Source organism: Trichomonas vaginalis, chromosome II (assembly GCF_026262505.1).
Source record: "Trichomonas vaginalis G3 chromosome II, whole genome shotgun sequence".
Lineage (NCBI taxonomy): Eukaryota > Parabasalia > Trichomonadida > Trichomonadidae > Trichomonas > Trichomonas vaginalis.
The window spans coordinates 1056184-1074254 of NC_067204.1; the positions used below are offsets into that span (position 1 = coordinate 1056184).

Here is an 18071-nt window from a genome sequence, read left to right on the forward strand (position 1 = left end):
GACAGTTGTATAAAAATCTTAAGAGACTTAAACCAACCACAAGGTGGTGAGGTAGATGAAATGTCATATGACGACAAATATAGACACTTCTCCATGGCAAAGATGAGACAAGTTTTAAATATTTACAATAGCCGTAAACAAAAAGGTTTGGGAAACCACTCCCCCGAAGAAATGAAAAACAACCCTGACTTAGAGAAAGACTATATATTTAATAATTTAGTCAAAAGAGACAAACAAGAAAGAATGCCGGGCTTCAAACTTCAGAAAGGTGACAAAGTAAAAATAGAAATACCTAAACGCGACCCATATGAAAATACTATTGACTATGACAACAATGGGAACTCGACAGGTACTCGCATTCGTGTTCGTAAAAATAGAAGAAAGTATACAAGAGAATATTATGAAGTTTTAGGCAAACATGGCAAAATGTACACACTGCAAGCAGAAGATAAAACTACTATTGTCAGACCTCGTTTCAAACTTGTTAAGGTTCAAGGTGGTATACTTTCAAAGACAGTTCCTAACAAATATAAGACAACTCCTGACGAATATGCTAAAGAAGTTGAAAATGACGACTAAGCATTTCTATACCATGCGTAAACTGTCATGTAAGGTGGCATGTATTCTTTACTTTGTCCCGTTGTTTGCGTATACCCTGAAACGCGATGTGTATGGCTTCCTCCTACCTCAGTGTTACTCCAGTAACAATTTATAGCAAACTTAACGTCCTCTTTAACATCATATCCTTTACCTTTTGTCATTCCTGACCAATCCCAAAATCTATGACTATGCAAACCTGCTTCAGATGTACTTAAATTTATGTAGTGACTGTGCGCAGGTAAATTTGCACCTGAAATCGTTTTACTTCCACCTGTTTCCTTTGAAGAGTTTGCACAATACAAAAACCTGTCGACTATTTGAGTCCAAGTTCCAAAACCAAGTACTACTTCTGGTTTGGTAGAGTTCATTGACGTGTAAATAGAACCTATAGGATATACTGTTTGAAGTATTTCTGTCTTTAACGTTTGAAGCTCTGTTTTGTCAGCTTTTTTATCATATAAATCTTGAGCAGTGAATTTAACTTTTTTTTCATCCTCCATGACATAGACATTTCTACATCTAATGTCTTTATCCGATGTTAAACCTTCTGGAAAGTTAGGAGGTTTAAAATATAATCCACCCCCACCAGTTTCTTCAATCGTTCCTAAAATACTTTCTATACCAACATTTGAGAAGAAGCTATGTGTATGTCCAACGTCACTTTTCTTGTTTAAGGTTTCTTGTAAGTTTGTAATATTTGCAATGGTATGTGTATGAGTCTTTTTAGAATATTCTTTGTCAGCTCTTGTCACTTCACTTGACATTTTATTGTCAACATATGTTTTGTCAGCTTTGTCATCTAACATTGCTGGTAGTTCATCTACGTCATAGATGTTATGTGTATGATGTTTTTGTGGGTATGTTCTATCTGTCCATGCGAGAATATAGTCTCTTGTTGCATCTACATATTCTTTGTCAGCTTTGTTGCCAACATCTGCTTTCAAAAGAAGTTCATTTATAGGTTTCTCGTTTAAAGTTCCTTTTGTTGGATTTATACAGACAGTATGGTTCTTATTGTCTTGAAACAGAAACTCATCTGTCATTGGGTTTAATGTCAGTTTTAAGTTTCCTTCTTTCAATGACTCAGATATCTTAGAATAGTTTGAAAAGTTTGTTGTGTTCTTATTTAGAGCTTGTATAATGAGTTGTCGGTTGTGTTGTATTTCTCTCATAGACGCTGTTTCATTTGACATTTTTATTCTAGATAAAATATGCTTCCAATAGAAAAAGAAAATTCAAGAGTTGCTACAACTAAACCATTAGATGAACTTTTTACTAATGTCGGTCAAAAGTTTGAGACAGAGACCGTAAAGCATGAAGGCTATCGTTTTGACTACCCATTAAGATGGCTAAGAGACCCATCTGTCACAAAAGCTATTGGCTTTCGTAGAATGAAGTTTGTGTCTGTAGAAGATAAAAGTTTTCCATTTATTGTAAGGTTTCATATAGATTATATATCTGAAGGGAAACGAAAAATGTGGGAAGAAATTGAGCTAATACAAGTTGACCTTTCATCTTCTCTACAGACTGCGTTAAAAAATATAGAAGATAAAATAAATTCATGTTATGCAAAATATGCTGATGAATATGCAAATACCGAGAGCACACTTTATGTGAGAATTGTATATGACAAACAAAATTCACAAGTGTCATTTCAAATCTACGAAGACAATCCAAAGAAAGACGAACAAATATATACAGAATTCACTGCAATGTCATGGTATTATTTGCAAAGAATGTTAAATCAGAAAGTCAAACTTCCTTTAGCAAATATTTACAGTCGATATGCAAGAGATGAACCATATTTATTTAAAGATGTTTTCGACCCAGCTGCTATTATTGTTCATGCTTCATTTTCTGGCGCTCAAAACTCTTTCTTATGCTTGGCAAATGACTTTTACGAAAAACCTACAAAGTTATACGAACCACCAAGTGGAAGTATTTCAGACTTTCAAGTATGGTTTACTACAGATGGAAGAAAAAGAATAATTCCATTATACCATGCGTTTTACTTAGAACTTAGTTTCATATACAACTACTATCGAACGGTAAAAATATAATTTTTAATACGGTTGAGGTGTTGGATTTGGTTGCCAACTAGACTGTGGTGCAGGTTCAGGCTGTTGTATAACAGGAGCTTGTTCTTCTGGTTCAGGGTCTTTAGGTATAATACCAACAAACTGACCTACCCTTTTACCAATATTTTTGACAAACCGTTCCAAATTCCTCTTCCGACAGATTTTATTCCATTCCATATACCTCTTCCAACATTTCGAAAGAAGTTTCCAATACTACTGAAGAAACCCATTTTACTATATGTAAAAATCTAATGTCCGCCTAGTCTCTTACGTTTCCTGTTGAGTTCCATAGCATTCTTTAACTGGAGCTCATACATTCTGTTTCTCCTCTGGTAGAAAACATATTCTGGGTCAACTCCTGTGTTCGCGTCATCTGCATAAAGTTGTTTATATCCCACTTCAGGGTTTGTATAAAACTCTTTCCATCTCATATTTGCATACCATGGTGGCAAACCTAACGCAGCGTCATTTGACATGGCAGTTTGCATTTGTACATCTGTTGGCACTTGACCATAGTTTGCCATTGCAGTTTGTATTCTAACTTCATTTGGAATATTCTCTGGGTTTGGTTGTCCAGGTTGCTGTGCATTCGCTAAGTTCTGTGCGTCCATTTAATATTAGATAAAAATATCTCTTACGAGTACATATGCTGAACATTTGCAGACATTGGTTCATCTTCATATTCTCTATATCTTTCTGCCACGTCAAATAAGTAAATGACACAATGGAAAAAACCTAAAACAAGTAGTCCTATTTCAAACCACATTTACTTACCAATAAAATTTCTTTGTTGTGACACTTTCTCCAGTTTATAGGACCTCTCTCATATTCTATCTTATCGTATCTAAACTCATAGTCATGCATATCCTCTAACCATCTCATGACACTTTCCAAACCACTTTTATCGGATGTAAAGTAAAAGCATGGATGGTTATGTAAAACGTCTAAAGTTTCTAAAGAGTCTCTCAAAGTCCAGTCTACTTGGTATTGAAAATCCCATGTGTTATAGAACGGCGGGTCCACTATAAAGAAAACATTTTCCTTGTCTTTATATTTTTCATACAAATCTGTCCAATGACATCTCACAAACTCTATACCCTCAATATATTTTTCTATGTCCTCTTTGAAAACATTTGTATAGTTAAGATATAAAACTTTTGACATAAGTGTTTCAATGTCATGAACTCTTATAGCACCACTATATAATAGTCTAGCAGATATACTATCCAGTCTATATATTCTGCTTTTTTCAAAACCTCTCTCACAGTATTTTTCTTATCTAATGGTATACGTTCCATCTTACCTATAGGTATCTTTTCTTTTAACTCTTTCAATATTTTGTTTGTGTCTGGTATATGTTTGAGACGGTTCATATAGTTGTCGAAGTCATTGCATATAATCTTTGAGTCAGGAAATACAGTATGGCACAAATGAGATATATAGAAACTTCCACCGAACAAATCTACAAATGTTAGACCATTCGGTAGTTTTCTTAAGTTCTCTCAATAGAATATCTTTACATCTACTCTTATTTCCAAAGAAGGGTAACGGTGGTTTTGTAAAATTCATTTTATATATATATAATAAAAATGTTTTTACCTGAAAAGTGACAGAAAAGTGACAAAACATGAAAACATATATATTTTGTGAAAAGCTCCTGGAAGACCCGTATATAAGAACTTCATTTATACTAAACATCTTCGGGGCTAGAAGGGGCGCAGCCCCTGGAAGCCCCACTACCCTTTTTTTTTTTTTTTTTTTTTTTTTTTTTTTTTTTTAATTAGCATAACATTTTGCATGTATGATATATAATTTATAAATTTTACCGTTCAATAATATGTTTATTTTAAATAGAAAAATAAATTGAGCATTGAAAAAGGTTTAATATAATACAATCAGAACCTTTTTCATCAAAAACTAACATCTGATAGCAAATAAGAAAATAACTATCTGATAAAAATTTAAAACAATAAATTTATATTACAATAATAATGTTTTTCTCATTGTATCTGGAACTCATCCTTAGAATCATCCTGTTGAAGTTGCTGTGGTTGTTGTTGTTGTTGCTGTTGAGGGGGAGCTCCGTAGTAGTAAGGTTGTTGTTGTTGCATTTGAGGCTGCTGTGGATATCCTTGCTGTTGCGGGTATCCCTGCTGCTGTGGGTATCCTTGTTGAGGAGGCATCTGATAATTTGGATATCCTTGTTGTTGTTGCTGTGGATATCCGCCCTGCTGAGGTGGCATTTTATATCCAGGGTATCCAGGAGGAGCCTGTTGCATCGGTGAAATCATTGGTTGGGGTGCAAACGAGTATTGGTTATTGTATTGGTATCTTTGCATTTCCATCATTACGTATTGCTGGGCAGCTGGGTTAATAGTCATTGAGTAGCTTAACTGAGATGGGTTTGTGCATTCGTCGGAAGAATACTCCGGATTTGCTTTGAAAGCTTGGTATTTCAACGAAGTATCATGTGAAACCTTCCTCCTGATGTGACGCTTCTCGTAGTGGGCAAGAATGATGAAAATATCATCAAATATAAGGGATAAACCGATAAACATGAGAAATGTATAAATGAACTTTCCAACTATGGAATTCATGAACTTTACGTATAGGCTCTTATGGGCAATGCAGAAGCACTGTGCAATGTTATATGTTGTAGCAATTACTTCGATATCGGGATCTTCAAATTGAATCGGCTGCATTCGCCTAGCCATCTGCATGGCATTGTTAATGGCGCGAAATTTCTTCTTGTATTCACTGATTGCCATGTTGATGTAGCCTTGAACTTCTTCACTGATTTCTAATTCAGTTTTGACTTTGATGAGTGAAATTCTGTGATGAACTTCAACATCCAATGCCTCAGTTGGTTCCCATGAACCATACTTGATGGGCTCGCTTCCTTGCTGCGCAATTCCTTTCAAAATCAAATCCTTGGGCTTTGCTCTTAGGAGTAAAATAGGTGGATTTCCTGCTCCTTTGTTAAGAATGTCCTTCGATTGGCTTTCCTTGATGCAGCAATGTTTTGGCATAAACTGAAGTCGAAATGAACAGCAGCATTTGCAAAAATACTCGAACAAAAGCATCCTGACTCTTAAGATACCTTTTGGCTTGCCGTCAGTGCTAAGAATCATTGAAAGATTTAAAATGAGTATGTTGCTGACAATAAGAAAGAATGATACGATTGGAATAGCCATGATGTATTGCATTTGCCATGTATCCATCTGATATTTAAGGATTGCCCATGGATAAACCGAAAAGGCAAAATTCTGGAGCATGCTAACAATTAGGTACCAGAATGGTGGATGAATTTTCCGGTTCTTTAAAAACGCTATCAACCATAGGATTAGATTGAGTCCCATCATTGAACAAAATAAACCAATCCAGCCAAAGGGAACTGGACCGACAAAGGCATACTCAGCCTGAGATACACATTGAGAATCGTGTTTGATTGTTACATTGTACTTGCAGTACGATCGGATCATTTTCTAACTTAAATATAGTTGAGAAAGGTAACGATTTTTTTTCCTTTAGAAATGTGCAACGGTCTAAGATTCAATTTCTATCGTTCTTCGGTCGTTTAGGTGCTTTTGATTGAAATTTATGGTATTTAGATTATAATCGAATAAATGAATTTAATTTTTATTACAATTTGAATTGATTTTTATATTTTTGACCGCAATTCATAGAAATTATTAATATTAATTGGAGTTTAATCTTTTCAATTTTTCCTAACGTTATAATTTTTCATTTAACTTCAACAAAAATAGTTTTTGTTCATAGACATCGTTTTTTGAATGGATTTCACAATAGTGTTAACAGAAAAAAAGAATAGAAATAGCAGAAAAGTGTAAAATGAACTCGAAAAATATATGTAAAATGAATTGTGATTGTGTACCTTGTTTCAGAAATATCAAAAAAGCGTAATTCACAATAAATATTTACTTTCTAACCCTGAAATTTTAAATTATTTTGGACATTTCGAAAAAATTTTTATATTTCAAGAGAATACATATTTCGATGCATTTTAAGAAAATATTGTTCTGTTCTCAATTTGATAGAAAAAGATTTGATATTTATTATATTTCTCATTTCTTAAAAATGACTTTTATTGGTTTTCCGAATATATGTAACATTATGAGTATCATACCACAATGCTCATTAGTGATTTTAAAAAAAGTATTATACCCTAAGGTGTATCAAGTTTTGGCGAATATGTGTCAATACCGTTAATGTATTTTTCTCTGAAGAATTTGGATTTTTAGTACTTCTTTGCATTCTCATTTGTGTGGCACAATTTCAATTTTGTTATTACTCTGGTATATGACCCAACTCAGTTTTCATTTTGGTTTTGTCAGTAGACTCTCATTAGGCACCAAAGCACGTGTACATTCATGGAATATTGATTCCAATTTTAACATTACAATAAGATAATGAAAGATTGGAAATTTTTGGTTATTAATATTAAGAGAATGTTACTTTATCCACTCGATATTTTTAGAGTATAATATCATCTTAAATTTCTTTGATGTGTCTAATTTTTAAAATTTTATAGAAATACAAGCTTCAATTTCATCAAAAAAATAAATATATTAATAATCTTCATGGAGTTCTTCTTCCCTAGTATTATTTGATTGAGCCAATATTGCAATGATTTTACTATGAATAGCAACATGGTTATTTTTCGTTTTATCTTTTGTTGTTGAATTGCAATTAGTGCGACTATTGAATAGACATTTACTGCCACATATAGGACTATATTTTCTCAGCAAAGTCTGAGACAATGATGTCAAAGTTTGGGAGTTAAGGCCTTTAGAATAAATTGTATTCGGTAAAATAAAGATTATAATTTGCTGTAGTCATCAAAGATTTATTTTCCTTTTTAATTGCTTATTTAAAATTTTGATTAAAAAGAGATTTGACTTTTGGTAGTAGAAAAGCATTTAGCTATAGTGTGTGAGCAAATTATAATATTCTCACACAAGAATATTTAGTATTAGGCATCTAGAATGGTAATTAACATTTTGTAAGTTTGGATTTTTGCTGATATCTGTCGTTTTTTAAGAGATTAAACAAATATCTAAGACGTACTCAATGTCTTTATATTTACAAGAAGTTTGATCAATAGAAGACTTGAAGATTTGCCTCTAAAAAAAATCACTTTTTCAATTATTTACATTTTTATGTGAAATGATGGCAAAGTTGAGTATAGTTTTCTTAACGATATTTCATCTTTTTCAAAAAAAACGTACAAATTTATAGATTCCTTATTTGCAGCCAATAAAAAAAATCAATTATGGGGTGTTCTGCCAGTATTTCTGCTGCAGAGGCCTTTGATAGAGTAATAATAACAGTAATGGGTCTGCCTGGCACTGGAAAGACATCGATTATTGATTATTTAGCAGGCGAATATGATCCTTCTTTACCTCCAATTGAAACAATAGGTATTTCCATAAAGAGCGTAGTATTGCACGATCGGGAGTTTATTTTCCTTGATACAAATGGTTTATTTGCTCATCAAGATGAATGGAAAGATTGCATTGAAAAGAGTGATGGCGTTATTCTTTGTTTCGATGCTCTTTCGCTATCTTGTGCCTATAACTCTGTTAAACTGATGTTCACAACAGTTTATGATTTAATCATCCAAAAAAATATTCCAGTATTAGGGATCATGACGAAAACTGATAATCCAGATTTACAAGAATACAAATTGGTTCAATCGATTTTTGAAAAGAGTTTCCGCAAAGAAAAATGTTCATTAAAGCAAATCAAAAGGCTTGACGACAAAATATTCGACATATTTCAATGGTTGGAAGATAATGTCTGATTGTCTTACTTGCTTCTTTGTTTCTAATTGTAATCGAAACTTTTATTAGCATGAATATCAGTTTACTTACGAGAGAACTACTATCAAGTTATTCTACAAAGTATTGTTTCTTGTTCTAATAACTGAATTAATATTTTTGATGCTTTTCAGAAAAATTAATTTCCCTAATATTCCCTGCTCTCCATCAGGACTATAGCTGATTTTGTTTGTGTTGTTATTTATACGAAGATTTATTGTGATTTTTATTCAATAAAAATTGTTTTTATATTTTCATGTGAAAATTACTGTCCCTATATTTCCCTCAGAATTGTTTTTTAAAAAGCTTTAACTTAATGTTAAAACGCATTTGTATTGTTTTCCGATTGAGAAAACCCAAAAAGATGAAAGACAAGATTTAAGAAATCTGACTACATTTGTCTATATTCTATTGCTTGCGAGTTAATTATACCGAGCGGTGATATATTTGAAATATTTCATTGAAAACCGAACCATCTTCAGCAGTTATAAGATTGCGCGATATTACACAATCTGAACTAAAATGAAGGAATTTCAAATTACAGCATAGAAACATAGACAAAATTATCCTTATTATTGCCAATATTTCCATGGGCAATATTGTGTGAGCAATTATCTCATTGAGGCCTGAATAACATGGATAAAAAATCAAAATTAAGGAGATAATTTTGTTATAATGATATTGAAAGTTGATATCATAAGTCGTAGCTGTTAAACAATGTTTATTTTTAGATTGAAAATAAAGAATTGGGAAATTTGATATTTGTTGAAAAAAAAATATGAAATGAAGAATATCTTCTATATGCCTATCTTATCAATGAATTTCGAATAATGTCCGATTTGAATTAAAGAAGAATGTAATTTCGATATGTTTATTTTTTGATTTACAAAAATCGATACATACAAAAATTAGAGTATTGAAAAATTCGATTTTTGTTTGATTATCGAATAAATATTGTGTATTAATATGCCAGTATTAATATCGATTTGCAATTTTTGTGAAGCAAAATCATGAAAATTATTGCTATTAATCTATTCATACTACATCATGCTTAAATATCAAGAATTTATCGAATTATTGGTTTGTGAATTGCGTTTTGTTTTTGTGAAGATTATTTGTTTTGATCATTGCGTGTTCTTTCAAAAAAAATTGTGAACTTAATGATGAAATAAATGCATATCTCAGTGTTAAATTCATGATGAAAAATCACATTGAATTAATGTTCTCACAATTTGTATTAATGAATTCAAATGTTTGTGAATAATAAATTCAATGTGCTAAGAATAAAGTTCTGAATTCATTATTGTTAAATGGCAGAGTCCTCCATATCTCCAATCAACAAAATTCTTATAAATATTTACTACCCTGGTAAATGGGTGCTTAAAGTCAACGTTTTAGAAACAGCAACTAGTCACGATGTTAAAAAATTTATCAAAGATCATCACGTAGAACTTTTATACAATGGTGAATTACTTCATCGCTCTCACAACTTTAAATTTTACGGACTTAAGCAGGAAGATGTCCTAGTTATAGTTCCAAAAACACAAGATATCAATACAATTCCACAACCTCTCGAAAATATCTGAAAAGACGAAGATATCTTTCGCGAGCGCATTTCATCAGTTATAGATCCTAATATTTCTGAAGAAGCAGGAAGAATTAGAGATATTCAATTATATAAACTTGAAAATAAGCCTTCGTTTTTCCGTCGGCTTCTTAATTCATATCAGGAAGATAATGAAGTTCCTGAGCCAAAACCTTCCCAGACCTTTATTCCAATCAGGACTAGGTATAGTAAACCAAGTTCTGCCCCTTTACCAGCATTTTGGTCAGACATTTCTCCTACTCGTCATAATCTCGTTCCTTTCCCATCAGAACCTTTCACACATCTTAAGACTCCTGAAGCTGAAGTCACAGAAGATTAATTTGTATAACACCTTGATGGTGTGGTATGTATATGTTTGTATTATTTAAATATTATTTGTTTGTTTTTAGTTATTGCTTTTGATTTTTCAATATCACTTTTCTTATCCTTGTGTAACTTGATTAATCCAACTTTAATTTTTGAGTGCAAATAGAAAATGCTAATTTTTTTGCTATTCTTCGATAAGATAAAATTTCAATCTGTTGCGCTCGATTCCACTACATATGTCTTGTATCATTGTTCACATTAGTTTGTAGATTTTAGATTAAAGTAAATCAAATAGTATTATTGTTCACATGAAAACAACAAGATATTTCAAATGGTCAAAAAACATTAAGTTAATGAATGTTCACGTTTTTTCTTGTTCATATATCAATTTGGTTTTATTAAAATCGTTATATTCCTCATTGAAATTCTTGAAAAATATCAAATAATTACATACGAAATTGTGTATATTTGAATGCATGTGATGTACAAATCTATAGAAATGAATAATATCTATTGTTACCAACAAGTTACCTTTTTTTTAGATAGAATAAATTATTAAAACAAGTTTTATCATACTAACAAATTACATTATGATATAAATTTAGATAGCAAGTTATATCTAAAAGAAACACCTTTGGTGATCGATAATATTATAATATTGAGTTAATGATTAATAATGCATACAATATCTTATAGAATGGTTTGTAGTTTATATGTGCAAGAATATTTCGGTTGAAATTAAAATCTAAAATTTTTATTTATTCATGAATGAATTCCTAAACCAGATTAGTGAAATGAATTGTTGTAAACAGAAATTCATCAAAAGTGACACCTCAGAAAAGCTAAAATATTGAATTTTTGGAACTTTTGATAGAGCACGTTTTTAAATATTAATTAAAGTAAATGTATATTTTGTAAAGATTCTTTTTAATAAAAAAATAAAATTTTGAAGAAGAACACAAAATCTTCTGAAAAATAATATCACATAAACTCATATTATTTTCTAATATATAACTATTTTTATAAAAATCAAATTCAATGATCTTAAAAGCGAAGGATAAACCACAAAATTTACGAATATAATGAGTGGGAATATAATGCTTATCTATCATAAAACCATATGAAATATCAATTTTTGCTTTACGCCTAATTTTTGACGACAATTAGCAAAAAATGTTAAATGTTAACACTCAGTCCATTTGAATATGAAAAATAAAATTGACTTTGATTAAATGTTTTTATTTATCATGCAATTCTTCTTGCGACCAAAGATTTGAATAAAACTTCAAAAAATAAGATAGCTTAAAAATAATATACGGTAGTGTTTACTAATAGATGAATAGTATATAAATTCTATTAAAATGGATTTGATCCAAAAAAATATATAAAATTTGATCATAAATAAAATCGTTTTAAATTACTTCTTCATTTAAATTATAACAATTATTTTTGGTTTTATATTTTTTTGGATCAAATCCATTTTAATAGAATTTATATACTATTCATCTATTAGTAAACACTACCGTATATTATTTTTTAAGCTATCTTATTTTTTGAAGTTTTATTCAAATCTTTGGTCGCAAGAAGAATTGCATGATAAATAAAAACATTTAATCAAAGTCAATTTTATTTTTCATATTCAAATGGACTGAGTGTTAACATTTAACATTTTTTGCTAATTGTCGTCAAAAATTAGGCGTAAAGCAAAAATTGATATTTCATATGGTTTTATGATAGATAAGCATTATATTCCCACTCATTATATTCGTAAATTTTGTGGTTTATCCTTCGCTTTTAAGATCATTGAATTTGATTTTTATATAAAATAGTTATATATTAGAAAATAATATGAGTTTATGTGATATTATTTTTCAGAAGATTTCATTCTATATGCCTATGAAAAGTACTCTCAAAACTAACTTTTTCCTAATTATAATTAAATCTAGAATATTGTATTATGCTTAGTATTATTTCATTTTTCTCATTCAATTTAGAATTTACAAATGTCAAAAAATTGAGAGCTGCCACTTTTGATGAATTTCTGTTTATTACAGAATTAATATGTTCTCTTTATTTATTGTTTAAAAGAATATAAAGATCTCAGAGATAAATACATTTGAACATTTTAATTACAGTTATAGATTTCAACATTTATTTTAAATTTGAGCTTAACAGTCATCATGAAAACTATTTGTCACTAATTTACATTTTAACGGTCAAAACTTTTAATAATAATAATAAGAAAAAAAATAATCCAAATTGAATATTATATACATGGCACGATGGGCGCTACTTTTTTGGCGCCAGCGGCACCGCCCGCGCCTCCAGTGGCTCCCACTGGTGGGGAGGAGACGATAGAAAAAGATATAAATTTTACTAAAAAAATTGAATTTTGGAAATTCTTTTGATTTTTTTTGAATGATTTACGAAGAGATTGAACACATTTTGTACTATGAAATATCGTTATTAATAAATTTGCTTCTTAAACATCTATTAAAATCGCAATTTTGAATATTTTTATGATTTTTTTTGACCCGATCACTTGCGCCCGCGCCCACTGGGAGGGGCGCATGTAAAGTATTCAAAAATCAATGTAAATATTTCAATTTTTGCTCCCACCTCCCATTGGGAGGGGGCATATATCTTGTAGCGTTCAAGTTCAAGTGATGAAAGTGCATAAGAAAGCTCCTTAATCATACCGATAGAAACAGCATTAGGGGCGCCAAATGGCGCTCGGTGATGTTTCCCATAAAAGCTTAATTTCAGGTATCCATAATCATAACCTGTCAGACGCAATAATTCATTAGCACACAATCATCGTTTCTCAATCAAGAAACGAAACGCACGATTGATTATGCTGGCCATTAAATTTTCATATCAAATAATTTACTACTTCAAGAAAAATTAAAGACTATCATCAACCAAAGCTTAAAATTCTCAGTGTTTACAACTCTCATACTTCGAATATGCATATTTCCAAAATAGCATGAAAATTTTTTTTCATTTGAGCTCATTTTCTTTTGTTCTATTAACTAATACATGCAGTACAAGCTTGTTATACGTATACTTAATAAGTAAGGTCTTAAGGGAAATAATAAAAAAGAATTTTGCTATTAATTATATTAAACAATATTTATTTGTAATTTCGTGATAATTATATTTCTTATTACAAAGTAAAGGTATTTGATATAATGTTTGCCTTACAAAAATGTTTCCTTTGTCTTGCCACCATAGGTATTCTATTTTGTCACTTTTTGCGCCCACCGTGCCATGTATAGAATATTATGAGATATCTCATTAAGAATCAAATTTTAAAAAAAATCAAATGTAAAAATTGTGAATAATTGTCCGACCAAATATAATTTTTTTTGACTTAGAATTAATAGAATTATATTAGTACTACATGTAACTACGTAGAACTGAATTTTTCTTTTATTATAGAATTCAATAAGATCATTGAATTGATTTTTGCAAGCATAATTGAAAATCAAACCATAAATTTTCGATATGGATATATTAGTTTATAGCAACTTTAAAGAAATTTTCAATTTGATTTTCAAAATATGAAAATTTTATATTTTACAAATTTCTATGCTTTGTTGCAAATATTCTAATAATAAATGCTCAAAATTAATTAACTTATTTTATCGTTCATTTAGAAAAAAAAAAGATTAATGTGTCCACCAAACATCCATATTGACCCCAGCTATTTAAAAGAAAATCTTCTTCAATATGTTAGTTCAATTGATTATGGAAGCTTTGGATCCGTCCATCTTGTTTATTCAACTCAATATAATCAAAATTTTGCATTAAAAGTAATAAATAATCGAAAATTTGATTACAATGAAGTTTCATCCCTAATCAAATTTGATTGTCCATATGTAATTAGGCTATATGGTTTTCAAATTGTGAAAAACGTTACTTATTTATTAATGGAATATTGTCCTGAAACTTTGCAAAGCAAAATCAAGAAAGAAGGGCGATTAGATCCGAATTTAGCTATACAATATGCTCGTGAAATCCTTATAGGTCTAAGTCTCTGTCATGCCAACGGGATTTCTCATGGAGATATCAAAACCTCTAATATCCTCATAGATGCATATGGTCGAATCAAGATATGCGATTTTGGTATGTCCGACTTTTCAGATGATCCAGAAGGTCTCAGTCAGCACTTCCGCGGATCTTTTCCTTTCATGGCAATTGAAATCATTGATAAAAAAGCATACGATAGATTCAAAGCAGATATTTATTCATTTGGTGTAACCTTATTCTATACATTAACTGGCCATTACCCATGGAAAGGCATTCATAGAGAAGAAATAATAAATAACATACAAAATGGCAATACATTGGTAAATCTTATTGGTATTCCAGAATTAGAGAGTGTTATTGACAGATGTATCTCTTTATGCCCTGAAAACCGTCCTACGGCTGATGAATTACTCGAAATGCCAATATTCGTCGATAGGAGATGTATAGCTCCAACAAAGCCAAAGACACTAATAAATCTAACTGCAATAGCTCATAAGCCAAAACAAAGCAGTTCAACACTCACTTTGACTGCAAATAGAATCGTGAGACCAAGGCGTAGATCTGTTAAGATATAATTGTTTCTGATCATATTTTTTATTTTATTGTAAAATTTTACCATGTTTTTTTATTAGAAATAAGATATATAACAATGTATGACAAACTAATATTTACAAACAATAAATAAGAAACATAAAAATTGAAATCAATCATAATATCTTGTTGAATTTGGACCAAATCTCTTTTCCATTTGTAGTGATTGATTTGGTGTTACATGAATTGATCGTGCTGAAATTCGAGCTGTTTGAGGATCTACGTAAACAATATCATTATTTGGGGCGAAAATGAAGTAGGGAGTCCTCTGGTTGTATTGTATTACGTATTTGGCCTTTGTATTTTCATTTGTATTCTCATGAATCTGCTCTTCTTCCTCATATTCTTCTTCATATTCTCCCCCAATGTCAATTACGACAGGTTCGACGGGATCTGGTGCTGTCTGGGCAAATGTACCTCCAATGGTCAGTGCTCTGGTTGATTCTTCTTCCTCTTCTTCCTCAGATTTTTCTTTGAAAATGTCAAAATTTCCGGAATAAAAAGTGACATCTGAAATTTTGAGAGAAGGTTTTTCGTCAGCGAGAACTTGGCTGTTAAAAGAAAGCCTTTTCTGTATCGGAACTTGTTTCGTTATAATAACTGTTGTAGATTTGCTTGGGGGTGGAATTTCGACTATTTCTGGGTTTTGTTCTTTATTATCCAAAGTTTTGATGAAGGATTCAAGTTTCTTTGAAAGTTCTATTATATTTGGATCACTTTGTTGACTTTTGGCTTCAATTATTGGAAGAACTTGGTTATTTGACCGTAAAACTACTGGATCTTTGATCTGGTCATGTGAAAATGGGATGTTTGAGTGAATTGTTTCGGAATTTTCTGATTTTGAAGAATATTCCCTTTCAAAATTCAAATTTTCTTCAGTATTTAACACAATACGTTCTTTTTGAGGTGACAAGATCATTTCTGTACCAAAAGGTGTATCTTCAGTGCTTTCTTCTTCCGATATTTCGGATATAATGTTATTTTTATCTAAAATTAGCAAATTTGTAATTTCCTGAATTGAATCTTGCTGGTTATTAACTACTTCACTCATATTTGATGATGGGGAATCGTTTTGGTCATCGTTCAGCATTTTATTTATTTCATTTTGGATATCAATAGATGTATTGTTGTTCACTATGCTTGACTTGGACTGGAAAAGTATATCTGATATTGGAAGTGTCTTATTTTCAGGATCAGAGTCATTAATCATTTCAATTGTTGAAATTTTGTCTTGGATTGCTTGGAATTGTTTGACACTGTCTTTCGATGAACTATTTAGTTCTGATATTCTCATCAGTCCTTTGGAAGGACTCTGAAACTCCAAATTTTGGTCAGATCTCGGACTGTAAATGGAAGAAGCCTTGTGAACAACAAATCCGAGCTGTTGGGAGTCTGAATTATTTGGTAAATCTACCAAAATTTCACTTTTATGTGATATTTTTTCCGATTCTTTTTCTATTGAAATTTGAGAAGGGTCTGTTTGATGTAATTGAATGGAAAAATTTTGTTGCATTTTTGAATCAGAAGCATTCTGAGTTACTTGATTTTTTACTGGAATAGAGCTTGAATATTGATTTTTAGTGGAATTTTGATTTAGATTTTCTTCATTTGATAGCAAATTGTCAGAACTTGATTCCCAATGAGCTTCCCACGCAACAGTTGATGCAGCATCAATCTTAGAACACGTTATCTGAGGAATATCTGACTCAATTGAAGTAGACGAGCTGATTTCATCTCTGGAACTGTCCATTTGGCTTTTGCCTTGGTACAAATCGCTGTCGTTATAAGAATTTGAACTTGAATCGTTGTTAAATTTTAATGATTTTGAGAAAATTTCTTTTTTCTTCTTTTCCGGGAGTAGATTGCTTGGTATATGCGCAATCCTTTGAGAATTAGATCTGATTCTTTTGACTTTCTTTTGTTTTGGAACGCATATGTCGCCATCTTCGGAATAGTCGCTTTCTTGGTTGGAGTTCCAGTCTACAGGGTTAACCATTGGAGGTCTTATTGGGGGGAGTAGATGTTTTGATCGCTTTTCAGCTTCTCTTGTGATTTTTGACTTTGATGGTTCAAAATCATTAGAAAAATGAGAATTTTGAGCTTGTTTTCTCTTTTCCTGGGCACTTGGGATATTTCTTGTTCCATGTGCCTTTATTTCTCTTTTCTGTTGCTCTAATTCTGATAGAATTAATTTTCTTTTGTAATCTCTTCTTTTTAGGATTTCTGCCTTTTCTTCTGCCTGTTTTTGCACAAGTTTTTGCACTTCGTCGTTGTATTGCTTGTTTGCGTCTTCCTGAGCCTTTTTGTGCTCTTCTTGCTCTAAAATTTTTATTTCTTTGTGGATTTCTTTGGCTTTTGCGTATTCCCCGCTGCTGTTAAGGCTCTTCTCTTGTATCTTCATGTTGCGGAGTTTGACTGAAGGTATCATGAAAGGACGCAATTTGTCGGACTTCCAAGATTTATTGAAATTTTCTTGCTCTTCTTTATGTTTTTCGTCAATTTTCTGAATTCGCTGCTTTGTTTCATGATCGAATTTATGTAGCTTCTTTTCGTATTCGTCACTAACTTCTTTAATCATCTCTGCAACATAAGATTTTTGTTTTGGTTCAGCAACCGGCTGGCCTCGTAAGTCTAACTCCGCTTTTAAGTACTTAAGAAGACGTTCTGCTTCAGTTGCATCATTGTATCTAGCACGAAGTGCACAATAATAAGCGTGATCACGAAGTTTCCAATAGAATGATACTAGATTTTGGGTATCATATCCATCGAAGTTTTTCGCTGACATTAAATTCTTCCTCGTCTGTCTAAAATCTGGATCTTCTTTATATTCAAAGCGAATTCGTGGAGAATTATCATATTGACGTGTTAAATTTCTAGCACTAGAACATGTATAACTACGTGATGTTTGAGATCCGGCTCTAGTAGTCCTTCTACTACTGTTTTGAGCACTAGACATCTCAAAAAAAATTATGTAAACAACCATAAAAAAATATTTTAATCAATATATTTTGATTATTA

The 18071-nt window shown here is 31.2% G+C and overlaps 8 protein-coding genes across 8 annotated transcripts, besides 3 other annotated features; 4 read left to right on the forward strand and 4 right to left on the reverse strand.

Annotated features, from left to right (window-relative positions):
* Window positions 1–4449: part of a mobile genetic element that runs on past the window's edge.
* TVAGG3_0464240 (phage tail repeat-like family) lies at window positions 576–1793 on the reverse strand (the record flags this gene model as incomplete). The annotated part of the gene is made up of 1 exon (XM_051235212.1): window positions 576–1793. The coding sequence occupies one exon, from the start codon at window positions 1791–1793 to the stop codon at window positions 576–578; it is 1218 nt and encodes a 405-aa protein (XP_051093036.1).
* Window positions 1812–2660, forward strand: TVAGG3_0464250 (uncharacterized protein; the record flags this gene model as incomplete). Its single annotated transcript, XM_051235213.1, has 1 exon — window positions 1812–2660. The coding sequence occupies one exon, from the start codon at window positions 1812–1814 to the stop codon at window positions 2658–2660; it is 849 nt and encodes a 282-aa protein (XP_051093037.1).
* TVAGG3_0464260 (uncharacterized protein) lies at window positions 2927–3289 on the reverse strand (the record flags this gene model as incomplete). The annotated part of the gene is made up of 1 exon (XM_051235214.1): window positions 2927–3289. The coding sequence occupies one exon, from the start codon at window positions 3287–3289 to the stop codon at window positions 2927–2929; it is 363 nt and encodes a 120-aa protein (XP_051093038.1).
* A 229-nt stretch (window positions 4450–4678) lies between the features above and the next one.
* TVAGG3_0464270 (uncharacterized protein) lies at window positions 4679–6160 on the reverse strand (the record flags this gene model as incomplete). Its single annotated transcript, XM_001322090.2, has 1 exon — window positions 4679–6160. One exon carries the CDS (start codon window positions 6158–6160, stop codon window positions 4679–4681), a length of 1482 nt encoding a protein of 493 aa, XP_001322125.2.
* Window positions 6161–7876: 1716 nt separating this feature from the next.
* On the forward strand, window positions 7877–8775 carry TVAGG3_0464280 (P-loop containing nucleoside triphosphate hydrolases family; the record flags this gene model as incomplete). Its single annotated transcript, XM_001322089.1, has 1 exon — window positions 7972–8502. The coding sequence occupies one exon, from the start codon at window positions 7972–7974 to the stop codon at window positions 8500–8502; it is 531 nt and encodes a 176-aa protein (XP_001322124.1).
* Window positions 8776–9828: 1053 nt separating this feature from the next.
* Window positions 9829–11098, forward strand: TVAGG3_0464290 (ubiquitin-like family; the record flags this gene model as incomplete). The annotated part of the gene is made up of 1 exon (XM_001322088.1): window positions 9829–10104. One exon carries the CDS (start codon window positions 9829–9831, stop codon window positions 10102–10104), a length of 276 nt encoding a protein of 91 aa, XP_001322123.1.
* Window positions 11099–11230: 132 nt separating this feature from the next.
* Window positions 11231–11268: a mobile genetic element.
* A 1176-nt stretch (window positions 11269–12444) lies between these two features.
* Window positions 12445–12481: a mobile genetic element.
* A 1622-nt stretch (window positions 12482–14103) lies between these two features.
* TVAGG3_0464320 (protein serine/threonine kinase protein) lies at window positions 14104–15078 on the forward strand (the record flags this gene model as incomplete). The annotated part of the gene is made up of 1 exon (XM_001322087.1): window positions 14363–15037. The coding sequence occupies one exon, from the start codon at window positions 14363–14365 to the stop codon at window positions 15035–15037; it is 675 nt and encodes a 224-aa protein (XP_001322122.1).
* An 87-nt stretch (window positions 15079–15165) lies between these two features.
* TVAGG3_0464330 (uncharacterized protein) lies at window positions 15166–18009 on the reverse strand (the record flags this gene model as incomplete). Its single annotated transcript, XM_001322086.1, has 1 exon — window positions 15166–18009. One exon carries the CDS (start codon window positions 18007–18009, stop codon window positions 15166–15168), a length of 2844 nt encoding a protein of 947 aa, XP_001322121.1.
* Window positions 18010–18071: the final 62 nt, after the last annotated feature.